This window comes from Stegostoma tigrinum, chromosome 1 (assembly GCF_030684315.1).
Source record: "Stegostoma tigrinum isolate sSteTig4 chromosome 1, sSteTig4.hap1, whole genome shotgun sequence".
Lineage (NCBI taxonomy): Eukaryota > Metazoa > Chordata > Chondrichthyes > Orectolobiformes > Stegostomatidae > Stegostoma > Stegostoma tigrinum.
The window spans coordinates 169,993,985-170,017,962 of NC_081354.1; the positions used below are offsets into that span (position 1 = coordinate 169,993,985).

General features: G+C 42.5%; 2 protein-coding genes across 2 annotated transcripts; one reads left to right on the forward strand and one right to left on the reverse strand.

Moving 5' to 3' along the window:
• The first annotated feature begins 1,975 nt into the window (after positions 1 to 1,975).
• On the forward strand, positions 1,976 to 7,254 carry LOC125454202 (neurophysin 1-like). Its single transcript, XM_048534732.1, has 3 exons — positions 1,976 to 2,123; positions 4,684 to 4,888; positions 7,006 to 7,254. Exons 1-3 carry the CDS (start codon positions 2,004 to 2,006, stop codon positions 7,059 to 7,061), a joined length of 381 nt encoding a protein of 126 aa, XP_048390689.1. The 5' UTR covers positions 1,976 to 2,003; the 3' UTR covers positions 7,062 to 7,254.
• gnrh2 (gonadotropin-releasing hormone 2) lies at positions 7,202 to 16,729 on the reverse strand. The gene is made up of 4 exons (XM_048534745.1): positions 16,689 to 16,729; positions 13,881 to 14,059; positions 11,959 to 12,042; positions 7,202 to 7,647 (listed from the first exon to the last, which is right to left on the reverse strand). The coding sequence occupies exons 2-4, from the start codon at positions 14,016 to 14,018 to the stop codon at positions 7,609 to 7,611; spliced, it is 261 nt and encodes an 86-aa protein (XP_048390702.1). The 5' UTR covers positions 14,019 to 14,059; positions 16,689 to 16,729; the 3' UTR covers positions 7,202 to 7,608.
• Positions 16,730 to 23,978: the final 7,249 nt, after the last annotated feature.

A 23,978-nucleotide genomic window follows, 5' to 3' on the forward strand; every position in this document is an offset into this window, starting at 1 on the left:
TGACTACAATGCTAAGAAGAAGCAGCCATCATCCAACCTACTTGACCTCTCTTCATGAGACAGTCCCTCCATGCGTACGATCAATCTAGTGAAGATTCTCTGCAATGCCTCCAATCCCAGGATCTCTTTCCTCAGATAAAATGACCAAAACTGTGCACAGTACTCTGTGAGCTATGTAACGAGTTGTTGTATAGTTTTAGCAAGGCTTCCCTATTCTTTCTCCATTTAAATAATGTTCAGTTCCTCTAGCTTTCCTGCCAAAGTACATCAGCTCATATTTTCTTACATTATATTCCATCTGCTATGTTTTAGCCCACTCACTTAAGCATTCTATATCCATCTGCAGATTCAGTATGTCATCCTCACTATTTGCCATCCCACCTATTTTTGTGGCATATATTCATGTGTCATATCTTTTTTTTAATTCACTTATGGGACATGGGTATCACTGGGTGGGCCAGTATTTCTTGGCCTTCCCTAGGTGCACTTGGGAAGGTGGTGCTAAACTGCCTTTATGAACTGAAATCCACCTGCTGTATGTAGGCCCACAATCCCATTAGGGATGGAGTTACAGGATTTTGACCGAGCGACAGTGAACGAACAGTGATATATTTCCAAGTCAGGATGGTGAGTGGCTTGGCGTGGAACTTGCAGGTGGTGATAATCCCAAGGATCTACTGCCCTTGTTGTTCTAGACAGAAGTGGTCGTGGGTTTGGAAGGTGCTGTCTGAGGATCTTTGGTGAATTTCTGCAGTACATCTTGTAGATAGTACACACTGCTGCTACTGAGTATCGGTGGTGGTGGGAGTGGATGCTTGTGGATGTAATGCCAATCAAGTGGGCTGCTTTGTCCTGGATGGTGTCAAGCTTCTTGAATGTTGTTGGGGCAGCATTCGTCCTGGCAAGTGGGGAGAATTCCATCACACTCCTAATTTGTGCCTTGGAGAAGGTGGACAGACTTTGGGGAGTCAGTTACTTGCTGCAGTATTCCCAGCTTCTGACCTGCTCTTGTAGCCACTGTGTTTATATGGTGAGTCCAGGTGAGTTTCTGGTCAATGATAACTAACAGGATGTTAACAGTGGAGGATTCAGTCATAAAATGTCAAGGAGCAGTGGTTAGATTCTCTCTCACTAGAGTCGATCATTGACTGGCATTTGTGTGGCATCGATGTTACTTGTCATTTGTTAGCTAAAACCTGGATGTTGTCCAGGTCTCGCTGCATTTGAACTTGGGTTGCTTCAGTAACTGGGGAATCATGAACGCTGCCGAATATTATGCAATCATCAGCGAACATCCCCACTGCTGTCCTTATGATGGAGGGTAGGTCTTTGATGAACTAGCTGAAGATGATTTGGCCTAGGACAATACCTTGAGGAATTACTTTTTCAGAAGGGGCCTGCCTGTTCTCATTAAACAGCTGTAGAAGCTTAGCACTGCACAGTCTCCTCACAACCCTGGGTTCATACATTACGTTAAAAGGAGGCTGAAGCGGGAACTTTGCTGACTGTGGTTACACACTAGCTGACTCCCTGTTGAGTTTAGGCCGCATTGACAAGTTTCCGATGTGATGTAAATTGTTAACAGACCATGTTGCACACAGCCTTTTGAAACACCTGGAGATGTAGAACCAGCAAACATTTCCAAAGGGGCAACATAAAACATGACCTTCTTGCGTCAGGTTCAAAAGAAGTAACATTTAATTGGAAAATTATATTCAGATACAAATGTATTGTACTCATATAAATTAATTTCCTTTCTTAACTAATTGCAAAAATAAAGCATTCATCAAGGTTATAGAATGACCTCAGGTGAATCGTGTGTGGCACTATACATCTGTTCATTAAAATAGTTTAGAAAATATATTCAGCCTGTGCTAAATTAGCAAAACGATAGCACCTCCGTACTCAGAATGATTGCTGGAGAGTATAAATAAGGTAAGGATTCAACGATGCTCAGTGCAGTTTGGAAGTTTTCTGGGTCCAGTTCCAAAAAGTGGGACATCATGCAGTCTGCCTATCTCGCAGTTTGCCTCGTCTGCCTCATCTGCTTCACCTCAGCTTGTTACATCAACAACTGTCCTGTCGGAGGCAAGCGATCCATCATGGACATGGAGGTCAGACAGGTAAGGAGCGACTTTCTTTGCCTTTCTGTCAAGATATTTAACCACTCCTGATTCTGTTGAATGATTAGATTAATAATTCAGAAAGAGTACAATGAACAGTGGAAGATACTGGAGCATTTCTTTTTTAACTTTTTGCTGCTGATTTATTTTGTTACATAGCTTGTATGCGACTCTTGATCAGAATACTGCTTCTAAATTTGCGAGCTGTTATAAGACAAATCCCAGGGTCCATCAAATACTCTCCAGTCCCTGACCATCCAGTTAAGCAGCCTTATTAACCCCATCTCCAATGTTCTCCTTACCTAATAGACAGAAGGGGGGTCAAAAAAAACTGGGAAAAAATGTAATTATTTTAACATTCCTAAGAGTTCTCTGGCAGACATGTCTCAGTGACTTGGAAATAAATCTTCAATTTCTGTGTTAGTGACCCTAATCTTTGTTAATAGTTTTCATAGGACAGTATTTAGTTGAATCTTCTGAGTATGAGACATTGCATAAACATGCATTACCCATTCTGTTGAAGAATTTCATAGAATAACTCAGCGCATAAGGTGGGCATTAATTGTCCTTCTCAAGGGCATCTAGAAATGGACGACAAATGCTTGCCCACCAGCCATGTCCAGCTCCCACGAATGAATTTAAAAAATCAGACCTGTTCAAACTCTCCAAAAGAGCTACAGTTACTCCCACTCTGTTGTCCTTTCCCCATTTCAATGATTCATCTAATTCATTTTTGAAAGTTCTTACTGAATCTGCTCTCCAGGCATGATCATTAAGAACAGTCTCATCAGCCTCAGGTTTGCTGGTCACATTAAAATCACGGGTTTGCATTAGGGAAACCACATAGTAGGCTGAAGGACCTGTTCCTGTGCTGCATTGTTCTACCTTCTAACTCACACTCCCAGCCTCAGCCAATGCTATACCTCATCCTTGAAAAGAAATGCAGCCCGTTCTCTGCTATACATACAAAGTGGAATTCTAGGAGCAGCCCGATGCTGAGGGATCAGCAATCGGTGACAAGCATTCAGGTTACAGTACAACCAAGTTCAGGTAGTCAGAGAAATAGCATTGTTATACTTTGGAGGCTGTGTGGCTGACACTGCACATAACAAAGAATGAGTGTTCACATTCTGCTTCAAACACTTCTGCTCATGGTGTACTTGGCTTTTTTTTATTTCTTGTGGATTGCTAGCTCAGCCAGCATTTGTTGCCAATCCCTAACTGCCCAAAGGGTTTAGTTATACAGCGAGGATTACCACATAAAACAATCACATCTTTGTATCTGTCAGTGAGTTTGCAGACTAACAGGGTTTTGTTCCCCCCAAGGATGAGGAGGAAAGTTTGAATTCCGTTAATCTCTCTCTTTCCATCTGTGAGAACAAATATTCTCAGCGGCAGTTTGCTTCTTCCACCTTTACTTTACATCCCATAACTTCATCGCAGCTGAGATCAGTGGTTGTTGTTTGTGCTCAGCTTCCTGGAGGCTGATGGAACTGATCTCTCTGTCAGGTAGATTTAAAGGCAGTGTCTAACAGGCCCCCCCTTCCAATACTTTGAGACAAAGGTGTTACAAACATTGTATTCAGTGTGAGGTTTCTTCCTCCAAACAGACAGACAATCACAGGACCTCTACAGTGTGGAGGCAGACCATCTGACACATTGAGTCTGCACTGACCCTCCAAAGAGCATCCCATGGCAAACGCACACAGCCCACATCCTGAACACGATGGGTAATTTAGCATGGCCAATCCACCTAACTTGCACAACTTTCAGACAGTGGGGGGAGACCAGGCCCCCTGGCAGAAACCCACAAAGATGCAGGATGAACGTTCCAACTCCACACAGATAGTCGGTCCAGGGTGGAATTGAACATAGGTCTCTGGTGCTATGAGGCAGCAGTTCTAGCCATTTAGTCACTAAGCCACCCTCCCTCCACTTATCCCTGTTGTTGGATTGAGCCCTGACTGGATTTGTCTAACTCTGAATGCAGTGCAGTTGGGGTGCAGCCTAAGACAAAGTGAGTCCTTCTGTGTCCTCAGGGTCACATGCACCTCCAGAACCCTGGCAATCCAGTCTTCAAAGCCCAGCTCGTTCAGTCTTGTTTGCCCACATATTTGTCCATTAAGTGCATTACAGTGAGCTTTGGATCTGTAGCTGACCCTCGTTTTTTGCTAGAAGGTTGCAGGATCAAAGGTGAGGATCTTTGGGTGATGTTAAACTGAGAATCCAATGGGTGCAGGTACTATCTAACAAAGTGCAAGGGACAAACATTTATCCCTCAGTGAGCCACATTGCAATAGGCGATCTCATCATTGAACTCACTACTGCTTTTTGGGAATTTGCTGTCCGCAAACCTGAGTCTGTAGTTTCCTACAAGTAACTCCATTCCATCAGCAGCAAAACAAAGGCAGAGGTCAAAGACAGTTTGCATGTGCATGTCTGTTCTTCCTCAAAACATGAAGGGTTGGCATTTAGCTTCAAAGAGTGGTGTAAAAATTGCCTCTGCAGCTTCTCTGTAATTAAGACTCCGGTGACATAACCCCTTTCTATTCTTACCCAGTGCTTGTCATGTGGTCCTGGTAACAGGGGCCATTGCTTTGGAGCCAGTATTTGCTGTGGGGAGGGGTTTGGCTGCTACATTGGAACCTCCGAGACCCTGAGGTGTCAGAAGGAAGATAACCTGCTGTCTCCTTGTGAACCCAGTGGCAGGGCTTGTGGCAGCAATGGTGGGAAATGTGCCTCATCTGGAATCTGCTGTACACAGGGTGAGTAACTGGCTCATTAGTCCTAGATTATTCAAAAGAAGAGCCTTATTTTATAGAATCCCTACAGTGTAGAAACAGGCCATTTGGTTCAAAAAGTCCATACCGACCCGCCAACCTGCAGCCCACCCAGACACATGCCCCTAACACTATCTCTGTTACCCTGGCTAACACAACTGACCTACACATTGCTGAACGCTACGGGCAATTGAGCATGACCAATCCACCTAGGCTGCACTTCTTTGGACTGTGGGAGGAAACCGGAGCACCCAGAGGAAACCCACACAGACACGGGGAGAATGTGCAGACTCCATACAGACAGTCACTGCCTGAGGATGGTATCGAACCCACGTCCCTGGCACTATGACAGCAGCAGTGCTAACTGAGCCACCGTGCCACCCATCAAAGCTTCATAAAGGTAGATGTGTCAGTGTGTGTGTCTGTGTGTGTCTATGTGCATGTGCATGTGTATGTGTGTGTGTGGTGTATATTATGTGCGAATAGGCAAGAGAATAGCTCAAATGTCATACTTTCATTGTCTATAATCAGAGTTAATTTGCATTCATTTGACTACAGTTGGGTACATGTTTTCTCCAGGAGGTTTCCATTGACATGGGTTTTAAATCATCTTGCAGCCCATCTGACAGGAATGCCATTTATAACATGTGCTAAAAAAGTGAAGAAAAATGGGGCTGCAGAGTGATTCAATGGTTGGCGCTGCTGCCTCACAGCGCCAGGGATCTAGGTTCAATTCCACTTTCGGGTGACTGTCTGTGCGGAGTTTGCACATTCTCCCCGTGTCAGCATGGGACTCCTCCTGGTGCTCCGGTTTCCACCCACAGTCCAAAGATGTGCAGGTTAGACGGATTAGCCATGCTAAATTGCTGTGTCCAGGAATGTGTAGGCTAGATGGACTAGGCAGGGGAAAAGCAGTGTTACAGGGATAAGGTAGCAGTCTGGGCGGGACGCTCTTTGGAGGGTCAGTGATGGCTCGATGAGCTGAATGGACTTCTTCCACATTGCAATGCACTATCATAGAAGCTCTAAAGAGCTCAGCATATAGCACAAGATTAGAAGTGTCGCTGAGACAAGCAAAAAGGTGTACAACAGGGAAATGCCATTCTAGGTAACATCATCAGTGAGCCTCCAACAAAGGTTCGTCGGAGGCTCACTGATGATGTTACCTGGAATGGTGACGAAACGTCTGAAAACGAACCTTCCAGCTCAGCGAGCAAACTCACATCCAGAGCCTCAACCTGAGCTACAAATCTTCTGAAAACTCGCTAGGGAAATGCCACCTTGGTCAACATTAGAAGTATCATTAAGGCTGCATTGGGTGACAGCAGTAAAACTGGGAGATGCTGCTTTAGTGTAAATCTCACTGTAAGTATCCTTCATCTAAATGCTAATGCTGTGGGGACATGTTCCTATACAGGTGCCACTAATAGTTGGTGAATTTAAATTCAATGAATTAATAAAGTCTGAGATAGAAAGCCAATTTTATTATTGCAGTCATGAAATTAAACAATTGCTGTAAAAACTTATGTCGTTCACTAATGTACAGAAGAAATTTTCCACCCTCACCTGGTCTGATCTATTCTAAACCTGAGGTAACGTGGCTGACTCTTAGCTTCTCACTGAGCTGATTCAGTGACCTATTCAAGTTTTCTCGCCACAGAAAGACAGCAATGGTTCAAAATAGTGGCTCACCATCACTTTCTCAAGGATATTGAAGAATGAGAAACAAATGTTGGCATTAACACCACCCACATTGTGTAAAAGAATTTTTAAAAGACATTGTTGGACAGAGAAAAACGAAGTTCTAGTAGACCTTTGAGTGTCACTGAGTGTACAACATTCTACACTACAGCAGTGAAATCCCTTGTCAATCAGCCTGGAATTTAATGCTGAAATGGGAATAGTTTTCATGACCTTGTCCTTTTTCCCAGCTTTAATGATTTGCATGAACCTAGTTATTATTGTTTCCTTATGTGAGATCATTTAGAGCAAATGTATTCTAGGTGCTTTTCCATAGACCTGTAAATATGTCCTTTGTAATCATTAAAGAAGATGGTTATTTTAGTACACATATAGATTATTATTCTGTTCCCCTGTTGTAGAGAGCTGTGCCATGGATCCCATGTGTGACACCAGGATCATTTTCCCATCTGATTAATGTGTACATTCAGATGGACAGTGAACCCGAAACCATGAAATGTTACCGGAAGTTTGACGCTGAAACACATTGAATACGATCATCTTTTAATGCAAAATAGAGAAAAATGATCATTTGTAAAGACTTTCAGACATGTACAGTTGCTTTAGGTTCAGGCAAAATAATGCCAAAACTTGGAAAAACAGTTACTAAATAAAACACAACAACTGTTTATATCTCTTTTCTTGAGTATTTCTCATGTTCAAGCAATAGCATTTGAGAGTTGGTGTTATTGATATATGGCAAAATAAAGTCCTTCATTTCACATGGTTGAAATTAAAATGCCAGAAAGGGAAGTCTATCTGCAGTGTTTTCACAGATGTCACTCAAACAGTCTCACAGCGCCATTCAATAGTCTTCAAGCCATGTACATGAGATGAGCTTACTGAACTTTGACAGAAATTCATTGCAGAATTTAAAATCATATTTCTGAGGAAAATATCTTCAGGCACATCAGCTTCATGAGCTTATAATTTACACTGGGGGCAATCTGAAAACAAGGCAGACTTCATTTTTTCTTCTGAATCTGTTGCACCAACATATCCATCTGATTTTATGAAACAGACAGGAAGATAAAAGAGCAGAATGAACAAACTCATTATAATTTCATATTTATCCAGAAAAGTGCTGCTTTCCTGATTAGCTTAAAATCTACTTTCAATATAAAGCTCAGTTGATTAGATCACTACAGTGTGGTAAGGCAACAGCATAGACTCAGTCACTGCACCAGCAATAATACAGCAGAGACCTGCCTTATCACCTTGTGGAATGGTCACTTCAAGCCCTACATATGCATCTATCTCTCTCTCAAATGGAGAGAGTTATTCAATAGTCCTTTGAGGATGTAACATTACACTTTCAAGATAAAAATCATTAATAATCTTCCTATGGATAGTTGCAAATCCTGCACACCCACAGTTCTAAATAACAGAACTCTTGTTCTGGCTGTAACATTTAAATCACAGGAAATGAGCACTGATTCTAGCCTAACTGTATACACTCGCTAAATGATGTAGCACAAAAGGAAGTGATGCAGCCCTTCATGTCTGGCCCACTTTGAAAGATCGATTCCATTAATCTCACCCCCATGCTGCCTCACAGTTGACTTCGAAAAGTTTAACTTTTTAAGTATTTATCCAATTCACTTTTAAAAGTTACCAATGAATCTACTTCCACTGTCCTTTCAGGCAGATGATAAAAGGCTGGTGCATCTCCCTTGTTATTCTTTGGCCACTTCCCTTAATCTGCATCCTCTTGTCACCAATCTGACTACCACCAGAACTAGTTTTACCATACTCTCTCAAAAACTCTCACAACTTCAAATATGTGCATTAAATCACTAAACTTTCTCAGCTCCAGGAATCTCAATTTCACAAGTCCTACCATAAGACCGTAAGACATAGGAGTGGAAGTAAGGCCATTCGGCACATCGAGTCCACTCCGCCATTTAATCATGGCTGATGGGCATTTCAACTCCACTTCCCTGCACTCTCCCCATAGCCCTTGATTCCTTCTGAGATCAAGATCTGCCTTGAAGGCATCTAACGTCCCGGCCTCCACTGTAATCCGTGGCAATGAATTCCACAAGCCCACCACTCTCTGGCTGAAGAAATGTCTCCTTATTTCCGTTTTAAATTTACCCCCTCTAATTCTAAGGCTGTGCCCATGGGTCCTAGTCTCCGTGGCTAACGGAAACAACTTCCCAGCATCCACCCCTTCTAAGTCATACATTATCTTGTAAGTTTCTATTACATTTCCCCTCAAACTTCTAAACTCTAATGAATACAATCCCAGGATCCTTAGCCATTCATCATACGTTAAACCTACCATTCCAGGGATCATCCGTGTGAATCTCCGCTGGACACACTCCAGGGCTAGTATTTCCTTCCTGAGGTGTGGGGCCCAAAATTGGACACAGTATTCTAAATGGGGCCTAACGAGCTTTATAAAGCCTCAGAAGCACATCACTGCTTTTATATTCCAACCCTCTAGAGATAAATGGCAACATTACATTCGCTTTCTTAATCACAGACTCTACCTGCAAGTTAACTTTCAGAGAATCCTGGACCAACACTCCCAGATCCCTTTGTACTTCTGCTTTGCAAATTTTCTCACCGTTTAGAAAATAGTCCATGCCTGTATTCTTTTTTCCAAAGTGCAAAACTTCGCATTTGTTCATGTTGAATTTCATCAGCCATTTCCTGGACCACTCTCCTAAACTGTCTAAATCTTTCTGCAGCTTCCCCACCTCCTCAGTACTACCTGCCTGTCCACCTATCTTCGTATCATCGGCAAACTTTGCCAGAATGACCCCAGTCCCTTTATCCAGATCATTAATATACAAGGTGAACAGCTACAGCCCCAACACTGAACCCTGCGGGACACCACTTGTCACCGGTTGCCATTCTGAAAAAAGAGCCTTTTATCCCAACTCTCTGCCTTCTGTCAGACAGCCAATCCTCAATCCAAGCCAGTAGCTCACCTCGAACACCTTGGCCCTCACCTTGCTCAGCAGCTTCTCGTGAGGCACTGTATCAAAGGCCTTTTGGAAGTCTAGATAGATAAAATCTACTGGGTTTCCCTGATCTAACATACTTGTTACCTCTTCAAAGAATTCTAACAGATTTGTCAGGCACGTCCTCCCCTACTAAAACCATGCTGACTTGTTCTAATCTGACCCTGCGATTCCAGGAACTTAGAAATCTCATCCTTGACAATGGATTCTAGAATTTTACGAACTACCGAGGTTAAGCTAATCGGCCTATAATTTTCCATCTTTTGCCTTGATCCTTTCTTAAACAAGGGGGTTACAACAGCAATTTTCCAATCATTTGGGACTTTCCCAGACTCCAGTGACTTTTGAAAGATCACAACCAAAGCCTCTGCTATTTCTTCAGCCACCTTCCTCAGAACTCTAGGATGTAGCCCATCGGGGCCAGGAGGTTTATCAATTTTTAGACCTTTTAGCTTTTCTAGCACTTTCTCTTTTGTAATGCCTACCATACTCAACTCTGCCCCCTGACTCTCCCTAATTGTTGGCATACTACTCATGTCTTCCACTGTGAAGACTGACACAAAGTACTTATTAAGTTCTTCAGCTATTTCCTTATCTCCCATCACTAGCCTTCCAGCATCAATTTGGAGTGGCCCAATGTCTACTTTTGTCTATCGTTTGTTTCTTATGCATTGAAAGAAGCTTTTACTATCATTTCTAATATTACTAGCTAGCCTACCTTCATATTTGATCCTCTCCTTCCTTATTTCTCTCTTTGTTATCCTCTGTTTGTTTTTGTAGCCTTCCCAATCTTCTGATTTCCCAGTGCTCTTGGCCACTTTATAGGCTGTCTCTTTTTCTTTGATACATTTCCTGACTTCCTTTGTCTGCCATGGCTGTCTAATCCCACCACGGACAATCTTTCTTTTCTTTGGGATGAACTTCTGTACTATGTCCTCAATTACACACAGAAACTCCTGCCATTGTTGGTCCACTGTCTTCCCCACTAGGCTCTGCTTCCAATCGATTTTCATCAATTCCTCTCTCATGCCCCTGTAATTACCTTTATTTAACTGTCACACCATTATATCCGATTTTGCCTTCTCTCTTTCAAACTGCAGACTGAACTCTACCATATTATGATCGCTGCCTCCTAAGTGTTCCCTTACTTTAAGGTCTTTTATAAAGTCTGGCTCATTACATAGCACTAAGTCCAGAATAGCCTGCTCCCTTGTGGGCTCCATCACAAGCTGTTCCAAAAAGCCATCCTGCAAACATTCCATGAATTCCCTTTCTTTGGATCCACCAGCAACACTATTCACCCAGTCCACCTGCATACTGAAGTCCCCCACGATCACCATGAACTTGCCTTTCTGACATGCCCTATCTATTTCTTGGTGCATCTTGCGCCCCTGGTCCTGATCACTGTTAGGAGGTCTGTACATAAATCCCATTATGGTTTTTTTGCCTTTGTGGTTCCTCAACTCCACCCACACAGACTCCACATCCTCTGACCCTATGTCATTCTATACCGTAGATTTAGTATCATTCTTAAATAACAAGGCAACCCCACCCCCACTGCCCACCTCCCTGTCTTTTCGATATGTTGTGAATCCTTGGATGTTTAACTGCCAGTCCCGAACTCCCTGCAACCATGTCTCTGTGATACCTACCACATCATAATCATTCAAGAGGATTTGTGCTGTTAATTCATCTACTTTGTTGCGAATACTACGAGCATTTAGATAAAGTGACTTAATGCTAACTTTCTTATCATTATTAGAGATATTGGAAATCCTAAGACGTCTTAAGCTATCCTTCCTTTTTGCTGTATTCCTAGTCTGCCTCGAGCTTAGAAATCATGCATTTGGACATTTCTGTCTAAGGAACCTTGGGGAGTTGGTACAGTGCATCTTGTACATGGCCATACTGCTGCCACTATGCATTAGTCATGACGGGAGTGAACACTGAAGCTGACAGCCAGGGTATCAATCAAATGGGCCACTATGTCCTGGGAGGCATTAAGGTTTTTGTGTTGCTGGAGCTGCACCCATCGAGGCAAGTGGAAAATATTCCAACACACTCCTGAGTTGTCCCTTGTAGGTGGCGGACAGGCCTTTGTGCTTCCACGTAATTGCAGCCCCTTGTACTTAATTCCTGAAGAGCATAAACTCAACAAAAACAAAATCCGATAGTTGACAAATATGCCTGTGAAATTTAACAAATTGGTACTGTAACCCTTGTGGGATTATGCAGTGTTTTCACAATGTCTTCCCTTATTTGCATAATCATGTGTAATTTTTATACTGTTTATTCAAGCCACTATTTGTAATTCCTGAAAAAAAATAAGAATGTTCTTCTTACCACAATACTCCTTATGATCCCTCTATGTGGACTCCGCAGCAACAGGCAACCCTCACCTTCACATAACTTGATTTCTTCTGAAGCCTAGGAAATGATAAGGAATATTCAATTGAACTTGTGTAATATAGTTATCTCCAAACACCATTTAATCCTCCCTTCAACCCTTTAACCTCCTCTGTAGAAGTAATTATCCCTGTTTCTTTACCTTAAGAGGTTTGGAGTAAAAAAGCCTGACTTACTACTTCCGTTATATTGAGTCTTGACTAGCCCGTCTGCAGAATTCAGACAAAACTAAAGTCAATACAAATCAGAGGGGAAACACTCTACCCGCTCGAGTCATGCCTTGTGGTTGTTGGAGGTCAATCATCTCAGGTCCGGAGAATTTTACAGAGCTGACAGAGCAGAAACGGATGTGGGGGAGAGGCAAAAAAAATCAGGAAGTAGGGAGGGCAGGTCTGCTTTTCTCCTTACAGGTGGCAGAAATCATGCATTTGGACATTTCTGTCTAAGGAACCTTGGGGAGTTGGTACAGTGCATCTTGTACATGGCCATACTGCTGCCACTATGCATTAGTCATGACGGGAGTGAATACTGAAGCTGACAGCCAGGGTATCAATCAAATGGGCCACTATGTCCTGGGGGGCATTAAGATTTTTGAGTTGCTAGAGCTGCACCCATCGAGGCAAGTGGAAAATATTCCATCACACTCCTGAGTTGTCCCTTGTAGGTGGCGGACAGGCCTTTGTGGAGTCAGGAGATGAGTTACTGTCCATGGAGTGCGCAGCCTCTAACCTGCTATAACATGCATCTGGCCAATGGGAACTTTAAAATGTCAATAGTTGTGGATTCAGTGATAGTGCATCATTGAAAATCAAAGGATGATGGTTGGACTCTCTCTTGATAAAGATGGCTATTGCTTGCCACTTGTGTGGTACAAATTTTAACTGCCATTTTACAGCCAAACTTAAACGTTCTTCAGGTCCTGCTGCATTTTGACATGGACTGCATCAGCGTCCGAGGAGCTGCAAATGGTGTTGAACGTTGTGCAGTCATTGGTGAATTTCCCACCTTTGACCTTATGATGGAGTGAAGGTCAATGATGAAGAAACTGAAGATGGTTGGGCATAGGACACTACCCTTAGGAATGCCTGCAGAGATGTCCTGGCTAAGATAACCAACAACCAACAACCACTAGGTACGATTCTAATGGGTAGAGTGTTTGCCCTCTGATTAGTATTGACTTTAGTTTTGTTCCTTGATGATACCACACTTGGGCAAATGCTACCTTAATGTCAAGACTAATCAAATCCACTTTGCCTTTTGAGTTCAGCTCGCTTGTCCATGCTTGGAGGGGAATGTAGGTTAGGTTATTTTATTTTTGGATGAGGATTATTCCACGGCACAACATCATGGGCCGAACGGCCTGTACTGTGCTGTGCTTTTCTATGTTCTATGTTCTAGAACTGTGGTCATACCGTCACAAATGAAGTTCTGGGGTCTACCGATTTCTTTCTAGTCCCTCTTGTTGACTGATGATAATAAATTTTAAATTTAAGCAAGTTGATGATATGACCAATTTTTAAAGATCAGAGCTGTTAATCCCTCTCACATTTCTGTGCCTCTGCAGTTGGTTAAAACCATCACATCTCTGTTCCAGTTCTGATGAAAAGTCATTGGCTTGAAATGTTAAACATTCTGTCTCCATAGACATTATCTGACCCTAATGGGCAATTCCAGAATTTTGTATTTATATTCCAGGCCTTTCAACTGGAAGTAAAGATCCCATAAGAATATCACTGTGTGGTGTATTCTAATAAATATAAATAAGTAAAGAGCTGTCTATTCCTTTTTTGTTGTTATATTCACAGGAAGCAGTTAGGATTTTAGCAAAGATTAAAGAATGCCGAGAGAGTAGGACTCACATCTGGAGATTGAGACAGACTCACTTCTCTCTTCCCTCCTGGATACCAACCATGGGACCAGTGTTGGGCCGTGGAAAACTGAGTGTTAACAATCAGCAGCAGGAATACCAGGAAATGCAGGTTTTTCTGGAAAGCCATTATGTTGCTGTGGATGAGTCTCCTAAATCTGATTTGTGGAGCTGGTGGAAGAAAATAAGCCAGGGTCTGTAACTGATAAGAAACTGAAAGATTATCTCCAGCTACACTGACAATTTTAAGAGGCCATACTTAAGCTGATCAAATAAAGTAGTGTAGGAGGAGGCAATTTTGGTCGTTCAAGTCTGTGCTAGTCGTTTCTGAGAGAATTCCTATTAGATCCCCATCTTCCCCAATAATCTTTTGAAGGTTAGTATTGAAGCCATATCCATTGTGCTAGCAGACATTTTTAACCTCTACTTCCTCTGTTTTTCAGAGTCACTTGCTTAAGTTTCTGCCTCCATCTCCTTGCTTAGAATTTGGCCCCCGCTTCTCCTTCTCCCAGCAAACCTAGCTTAAACTCTTCCCAGCAGCATTAACAAATGTCTCTGCAAGGATATTTATCCTGACCCTGTTCAGGTACAGTCCAACCAGGTATCACCATACCCACACTTTGACCAGATCAGTTACAGGGATGAGGCTTATATGAGAGATTTCAGATATAAAATTAGGTTGAAGAAGCTAGAGTGATTTTTCTCAGAGAAAAGGAGATTGAGGGGCAATTTGAAAGAATGTACAAGATTATGACAGGTTTAAATAAGGTAGACAAGAATAAACTGCTCCCATTAGTTAATAGTATGAAGGCTGGGGGGACACAGATTTAAAGTTTTGGGTGAGAGATGTTGAAGATGGAAGAAAGAACCTATTATTACAGTCAGCAGTAATGACTTGGAACTCAGTGCCTGTAAGAGTTGGTGCAGAGATGATGAATGACTTAGAAAAAGAAATTGGGTGGAATCTTGAGAAAAATAAGCTTGCAAGGTGATGCTGATATGCAGCCAGGGCATGGGTCTGACTGCATTACTTTGCACCGGTCCAACAATGGGCTCACTGGGCCAAATGGTATCCTTCTGAGCCACAATGACTCTATGGTTTGAAGAATCAAGAGGGAGTTCTCACTAACTACCTGGCCAATATTTATAACTGAGTCAATCTCATCTGGTTATCAACACAACACCATTTTTGTGAAATCAGCTGCACCATCTCCCACATTACAAAAATGACTGCATTTCAGAAGTGTTTTATTGTTTGTAAAGAACTTTTGGAATGTCCAAAAGTCATGAAAGGTGCTATAAAAATATAATTTATTTCTTCCGTTTATTAGTTACTAGGTTTAGCCTGGTGTGAAACTGGGCCTGGTGCATGAAATATTTCACCATTATGAGATGGGAGAAGTCGCGTGAAACTTACATCAACTAGATAAGCAATTTGCTATGATTGAGGTAATTTGCTATGCATGGACAACATTAGTAGAAACGGAAGGGCTTAGATTTCAGGCAGTATGAGATAGAACATAGAACATTACAGCGCAGTACAGGCCTTTCGGCCCTCGATGTTGTGCCGACCTGTGAATCCAATCTGAAGCTAATCTAACCTACACTATTCCATTATTATCCATATGTTTATCAAATGATCATTTAAATGCCCTTAAACTTGGCGAGTCTACTACTGTTGCTTTAGCTCAGACAATGAAACTGAAACCAATCACCAGTTAACTTGATTTTTAGTTGGTGTTGGTTAAGACAGGAAAATTGCCCATGACAATGACAGAATTCTGTTCTTTTTCTCCCAAAGAGTGCCTTAGGAACTTTTATGTCCAGCCGAACAAACAGATATAGTTTTGGTTTAACACTTCAGCTGAAAAGCAGCATCTCCAACATATAGCATTTCCTTATCATTCCAATGAAGTGTCATCATGAAGTGCTCTCCAAAGCATTTGAAAAGGAACTCTCCTGATTTGAAGGTGGGAATACAGTCACTGATGTAGAAACTGAGGGAGGTTGAGTTGAGAGACTTGCCACTTCTATTTTACATTTGTAGCTTGGAGTACCTTGAAATCTTGAAAGTAAATTTCACAAGACAAGGCTTTTGCTCAGGTATGAACCCTCAAAGTGAAAGGGAGAGGCTATTACTTCAGAGGGTGCCATATTCACTCATAATGTTTTAATCTTTAAGATCGTAAAGCAGAAAATAAACGAGCAGAGAATTTGGAGTACAGCTGCAGAGTCCACATTGTGCACTTTCTGTGCAACAATCCCCACACACTAAACATTCCCTTCGATTTCTGCCATCACATTTGAGTTGAACACAAAGTTCCTCAATATGAACATTTAATTTCTGAATTAATCTTTCAAGGTAATACCAGCATTTTATATGTTTTGGCTGGAATTTCCCATACGATACGTTAAAAAAGACTCACCAAAGTGCCGAACAGTTAGTAATAACCTTAACAATTAGTTAACCCTAGCCATTTATTTAATATTTAACCTACATTAAGATTTGGCAATATTATAAATCACATAGGATTCACCCACAAATAAAATTTAATGATGACTGTTAAATATGAAAGGCACTTCAGAAACTAAGTATTGGAAATCAATCTTATCGTTTTTCCCTAAAGTGAAACAATTTCTGCATTTATTAAATTATTAATGGATTACAAATCTGAAAATCTTTAAAGCTAATTAAATGAACAATTTTCAGTCAGCAAATCTTATGATCTTCCAATACTTACAGGAAACTTGACACAATTATGTCCAAATGTATCAAAGACTTGAAACTGTTAGGACTCACCTGTCAGAAGCTTGAGCCTATTGCGTGCTTGCTTTCTTTCAGTAGACTGGTCGGAGTTTACTTAGCTCTCTCTCTCTCTCAGCATATATATAACATATATGTAACCTTTGGGGTTTGAGATGAACGTAACAGCTTCAATTTAGAATCATCCTGCATAATGAAGGCCAATCAATACAATGTGACCGTGTGCAGACAGTGTCCAACATTGTGCATCTTCCAGCCTGGGAGTTTGAACTGTAGCAATCCCTGGAGAATGAGTCCACCTGTTTACAAATCAGCATGACCAATGGTGCTGCTTGGGGAGGTTAGAGCCAATGTGAGTCAAATGTTGCCAATCTTTACTCATCAACAGCTAAAACTTTGCTCCCAATCTTTCTCAACAACATTTCATCACTCTACACAAACATTACTGAAAATTGACTTTCTTTAGGTAAGTCAGTTACTAATAAAGTATACTCTAAACCTCACAAACTTGCTGCTGTGAAATTTTGTAATTTTTATGATTTACATTCTTACATGTGTTTGTATAGATCTTCTTAAGTATTTATAAACATATTACTTTTTAAAATATTTATTCATTGAATGTAGGTGTTGCTGGCCAGGTCAGCATTTATAGCCCATCCCTCATTGTCCTTGAGAATGTGGTGGTGAGCCCTTTTATTGAGTATCTAAATGTGTTGCTAGACTATTCTAGAAGCAATACATTTTTATGGGTCCTGTACATCAGCCAGATCAGGTCTGCAGATTTCCTTTCTAAAGGATGCTTGTTGGTAGATGGACTGCAGCAGTTCAAGAAGACAGCTCACCACCACCTTCTCAAGGGCAGCTAGGGACGGACAATAAATGCTGGCCAGCCAGTGACGCCTACATCCCACAAATGAATTAAAAAGATAAGACACTTCTGTCATCTGGTGTATATTTTACAGGTCTGCATTTTCCATGAAAACATGGCTCAATACAAAATGCATCATGTGATAAATACCAAAGCATTAGCTCGTGTGTGAGTTGTCATTCTGCTCCTCACATTTGGTTGACCATTAGATGAAATCGTGGCCAATCCGTGTCTCAAATGTATTCACCTCCCGTTTCACCTTCACTACTTAAATGCCATCAAATGTCCTCAAACTTTAATCCAATCACCTCATCAATATCTGAGTGCATCCACACCACAGACCCTACAAGATCCATACATGTAACTCTGAGTGCTTCATCCAAAATTAAACCCTAAATGGTTTAAACAGGACTACTAGGACACGCATTACTTGGTATGCCAGTCTGCTTAAAGCCAAAGTTCCACTAGACTTTTAAAATTATTTATTTTACTTATTTACTAACACATTAGGCTACTTAATAAGAAGGCTGTTGATGACCTGTTCCCTCACTTCCTTCCACTCTGGGGCAATTATAGTGTGTCCATGGATTGTTGGGGGTGTGCAAAGGGGGAGCCTGTAGAGCTAGTGGAAGGGAGAGATTCAATGCCAAAAGGGTTTGGAGAATTAAGGCTGGGGGAGAACGAGTTTTGAGAAGATTTGTAGCTCAGGTTGAGGTTCTGGATGTGAGTTTGCTCGCTGAGCTGGACAGTTCATTTTCAGACGTTTCGTCACCATTCTAGGTAACATCATCAGTGAGCCTCCGGTGAAGCGCTGATGTTATGTCCCGCTTTCTATTTATCTGTTTAGGTTTCCTTAGGTTGGTGATGTCATTTCCTGCATTTGTGATGGCATTTCCTGTTCTTTTTCTCAGAGGATGGTAAATGGGCTCCAAATCAATGTGTTTGTTGATGGAATTCCGGTTGGAATGCCATGCTTCTAGGAATTCTCGTGTGTGTCTCTGTTTGGCTTGTCCTAGGATGGATGTGTTGTCCCAATCAAAGTGGTGTCCTTCCTCATCTGTATGTAAGGATACTAGTGATAGTGGGTCATGTCGTTTTGTGGCCAGTTGATGTTCATGTATCCTGGTGGCTAGCTTTCTGCCTGTTTGTCCAATGCAGTGTTTGTCACAGTTCTTGCAAGGTATTTTGTAAATGACGTTCGTTTTGCTTGTTATCTGTATAGGGTCTTTTAAGTTGATTAGCTGCTGTTTTAGTGTGTTGTGGGTTTGTGGGCTACCACGATGTAAACAGATAAGTAGAAAGCAGGACATAACACCAGCACTTCACCGGAGGCTCACTGATGATGTTACCTAGAATGGTGATGAAACATCTGAAAATTAACCTTCCAGCTCAGCGAGCAAACTCACATCCAGCTGGGGGAGAAGTTAGAGGCATATGTAATGCAATGCTGGCACAAGGACAGTGATAGGTGGATTCTGAAGGTGGGGTGGTGGTAGGAGGAACTGCATCAGAGGGTAGAGTAGGTCATAGGAGTGGCTGGTACTCTGAGTGGGGATTTTCAATATACATCACCAAAAGAGGTTTGGCAGCAGCACTACTGATTGAGCTGGTCAGGTTCTAAAGGACATAATAGCTAAACAGGATCTGCAGCAAGTGGTGAGGGAACCAACAAGAGGGGAACAACATACCCGACCTCATCCTTACCAATCTATCAGCTGCAAATACATCTGTCCAAGTCAGTATCGGTAAAAGTGGCCACCACACAGTCCTTGTGGAATCGGAGTCCCACCTTCACACTGAGTATACCTTACATCATGTTGTTATGCACTCTGTCCATGCTAATCATAGAATCTCTACAGTGTGGAAACAGGACATTCAGCCTAACAAGCCCTCACCGACTTTGAAGCATCCCACCCAGAGCCATCCCCCTATAACCCACACATCCCTGGACACTACGGGCAATTTAGTATAGCCAATCCAACTAGCCTGCACATCTTTGGACTGTGGGAGGAAACTGGAGCACCCGGATGAAACCCATGCAGACACGGGGAGAATGTGCAAACTCCACACAGACAGTCGCCTGAGGTGGGAATCGAACTTAGGTCTCTGGTGCTGTGAGGCTGCAGTGCTAACCACTGAGCCACCGTGCCCCTGCTAACTTTGAACAGATCTAGCAACTCAAGACTGGGTGTCCATGAGCCGCTATGTGCCAACAACAGCAGCAGAATTGTACTCCAGCACAATCTACAACTCACGGCCTGGCATATACTCCACTCAACCATGACCATCAAGCCGGGAGGTCAACCCTGGTTCAATGGAAAGTGCAGGAGGACATGCCAGGACCAGCACCAGGCATACCTGAAGATGAGATGTCAACCTGGTGAAGCCAGCAAACAGGACTACTTGCAGCCAAACAGCACAGGCAGCAAGCAACCGACAGAGCTAAGCGGTCCCACAACCAACCGATCAGGTCAAAGCTCTGCAATCCTGCCACATCCAGTTGTGAATGGCGGTGGAGAGCTAAACAGGTTAATTAGGAGGAACATTACAAAGGAAACTGGGAAAGCAACAACCTAGTGGTGTTATCACTAGACTATTAGTCCAGAGATCCAGGCAATGTTTTGGGCATTTAGGTTCAAATTCTACCATGGCAGATGGTGGAATTTGAATTCAATAAAATAAATCCCTGAAACTAAGGTTCTAATGATGATCATGAATCTGTTGTTGATACTCAGAGAAAAAAGCCCACATTAATACATCATGTTGGGGCTTTGCATCTCCGTTTTGCTGGTTCAACTGAAAGTGTTACCTTTAAAACAGGGGTCTGGATACACATTGACATGAGAATGTAAGAAATCTTTGGGGCAGTTTAATGCCAACACTGAACTTGTCAGGTAGTGATTTAAAATTAATTCAATCCAAAGTTTATTAGTCTTTTTACTTCAGTGGCTAATAGAACTTAAACATTTCCATAAATCTGCAGTTCTAAGTTTTAAGGAAATTCATGGGTGTGTGTCTATATATATTAGATATATATATTACACACACACTCTATAATATTTCTGAAAGCCTTGCCAATTTTGATTCAGTATGAGAGGTGTTAAAAACTGTGACTGTGATCTAGCCTTTCTGTTTCAATGTGCAGATACAATTCAAAATATGATGTGTGTGTACTTTTGGAAGTGAGATCTTTACTGAGATGAATAAAAGCCTCATTGAGGTCTCACTAGGAAATCAAGCTTCATCCAAACAAATAACAAGGAAAGCTAAAGGCTACACGGAAATGTTGACTGAAAGTCTGAAGGGCAACAATGTTGAGAAGTGAATCAATAACCTATTTCCTTTAACTACTCAGTAATGGGATATGTTCACAGTAATTACTGTGAACATGAATTGGCATGTCTGGGTTCAGCTTGCAAACGTAAATACATAAATGCTTCGATGACCTGTTCACTAATTAGCTTGTACAGTCACAACTTGGAAGATGAAACATTTTGAATGACAACTTAATGTCTAAAATAGCCGCCAACCTAACTGCCACTTGGTTGTAAAGTTATTTTCCACTAATGGTATCCTTAACAATGCAAACATAACATTTTAATCTCTGTAATGTTCGATTCTACGGTCTTACATTGTGTTATCAAAACAAGTCTGGAAATTGCAATCAATCAATAAACTGTGACTGTTTTAATATTTTTCCTGACCAAGCTCTGATATGTTTTTCCAGTGAAATAGGCATTAAAATCCAGAAAGAAAAGTTTAGAAACAACCAGAATTTCCTCCTCTCTGGCACAACGGCGTTCCGAGGAAATTCATGAATTGGTGACCTCTAGTTAGTCTGGTGCTTGATGATCCTTTTCCTGATGCTCCTCATTAACATGCACTGCGACAGACTTGCATCTGCTCAAACCCTTAGTTCACAAACTGACATTAAGCAGCACCCCCAACCCCACCATGGAGAAAGGTGAGATGAGGGAATGTCAGTCAGTGTGCTCAGCTCTTGGCTGAAATGTGGAGAAAACTTAAGAGTATTCAAAGTGAGAGGAGGAAAGTTTAAGGGAGATGTGCGTGGAAGGTTTTTTACACAGATGGTGGTGGGTGCCTGGAACGCATTGCCAGCGGAGCTGGTAGACGCAGACACGTTAGCGTCTTTTAAGATATATTTGGACAGGTACATGGATGGGCAGGGAGCAAATGGACACAGACCCTTAGAAAATAGATGACAGGTTAGACAGAGGATCTTGATCGGCACAGGCTTGGAGAGCCGAAGGGCCTGTTCCTGTGCTGTAATTTTCTTTGTTCTTTGTTTTTCTTTGCATTCAGGTCATTAAATTCAGCGAAGCTCTTTGTTGGGTGACAACTGGGCTTGCAAACTAAAATGCATATAAACAAAATTGTCAGTGTGGTTTCTCATCCACACAAACTGAAGCCAGCTGTGATAGTTCAAATGCAGTTAGAAAATGCTGTGTGCATCTACACCACTGACAACATGGGGTGGTTAAAATTTATTGCTTCTGACTCTGGGCCCATCCTCTTTCATGCAGAAATCTGTGGGAATTGCCCAGCAAATCTGAAATTTCAAGGGGCAGATTTGTGCCGAAAAATAACAAGAAACATTGAAGTCATACAAATGCCAAGCAAAGGTCATCTCCAATAGCTCAGAAACTAACTTGATATTTTATATCATCAATAAATGCCCCCCACTATCAAATCGTAGAAACTGACCTCAACTTACCACACAAACACTGTGGCTACAAGAGCAGGCCAGAAGGTAGGAATAATGGGAACTGCAGATGCTGGAGAACCCAAGATAACAAAGTGTGGAGCTGGATGAACACAGCAGGCCAAGCAGCATCTCAGGAGCACAAAAGCTGACGTTTTGGGCCTAAACCCTTCATCAGGGAGGGGGATGGGGAGAGGGTTCTGGAAATAAATAGGGAGAGAGGGGGAGGCGGACCGAAGATGGAGAGAAAAGAAGATAGGTGGAGAGGAGAGTATAGGTGGGGAGGTAGGGAGGGGATAGGTCAGTCCAGGGAAGACGGACAGGTCAAGGAGGTAGGACGGTCAGTAGGTAGGAAATGGAGGTGCGGCTTGAGGTGGGAGGAAGGGATGGGTGAGAGAAAGAACAGGTTAGGGAGGCAGAGACAGGCTGGGCTGGTTTTGGGATGCAGTGGGGGGAGAGGATGAGCTGGGCTGGTTGTGTGATGCAGTGGGGGGAGGGGACGAACTGGGCTGGTTTTAGGGTGCGGTGGGTGAAGGGGAGATTTAGACTGCATCCCAAAACCAGCCCAGCCTGTCTCTGCCACCCTAACCTGTGCTTCCTCTCACCCACCCCTTCCTCCCACCTCAAGCCGCACCTCCATTTCCTACCTACGAACCTCATCCCATCCCCTCAACCTGTCCGTCTTCCCTGGACTGACCTATCCCCTCCCTACCTCCTCACCTATACTCTCCTCTCCACCTATCTTCTTTTCTCCATCTTCAGTCCACCTCCCCCTCTCTCCCTATTTATTTCAGAACCCTCTCCCCATCCCCCTCTCTGATGAAGGGTCTAGGCCCGAAACGTCAGCTTTTGTGCTCCTGAGATGCTGCTTGGCCTGCTGTGTTCATCCAGCTCCACACTTTGTTATCTCAGAAGCTAGGGATACTGCCTTCAGAACTCACCTCCTGACTCCCCATAGCCTACCCACCATCTACAAGGCTCAAATCAGGATTGTGATGGAATATAAGATAATAAAATGTGAGGCTGGATGAACACAGCAGGCCCAGCAGCATCTCAGGAGCACTGATGCTGCTGGGTCTGCTGTGTTCATCCAGCCTCACATTTTATTATCTTGGATTCTCCAGCATCTGCAGTTCCCATTATCACTGATACAATTTGTGATGGAATATACTCCACTTGCCTGGATGGGTGCAGCTCCAACACCACACAAGAAGCTTGACGCCATCCAGGACAAAGTAACACACAAACATCCACACCCTCAAACATCGATGCTCAGTAAGAGCAGTGTGTACTAACTACAAGGTGCACTGCAGAAATTCACCAAAGATCCTCAGACAGCACCTTCCAAACCCACGACCACTTCCATCTAGAAGGATAAGGGCAGCAGATATACCATCACCTGCAAGTTCCCCTCCAAGATGCTCACCATCCTGATTTGAAAATATATCACCATTTCTTCACTGTTACTGGGTCAAAATCCTTGAATTCTCTCCTTAACAGTATTGTAGGTCAACGCACAGCACACGGACTAGTTCAAGAAGGCAACTCACTATCACCTTCTCAAGGGCAACCAGAAGTGTAACCCTTAAACTCAAATTCTTTAGTAATAAAGACTAGAGCTGACTTTGTAATTGCTTACATTTAAATTAGGATCAGGAGTGGGCCATTCAACACTTCAAGCCTGCTGAACTATTGAATAATCGTCAGGCTGATCTTATTGCAATCTCAAATCTAC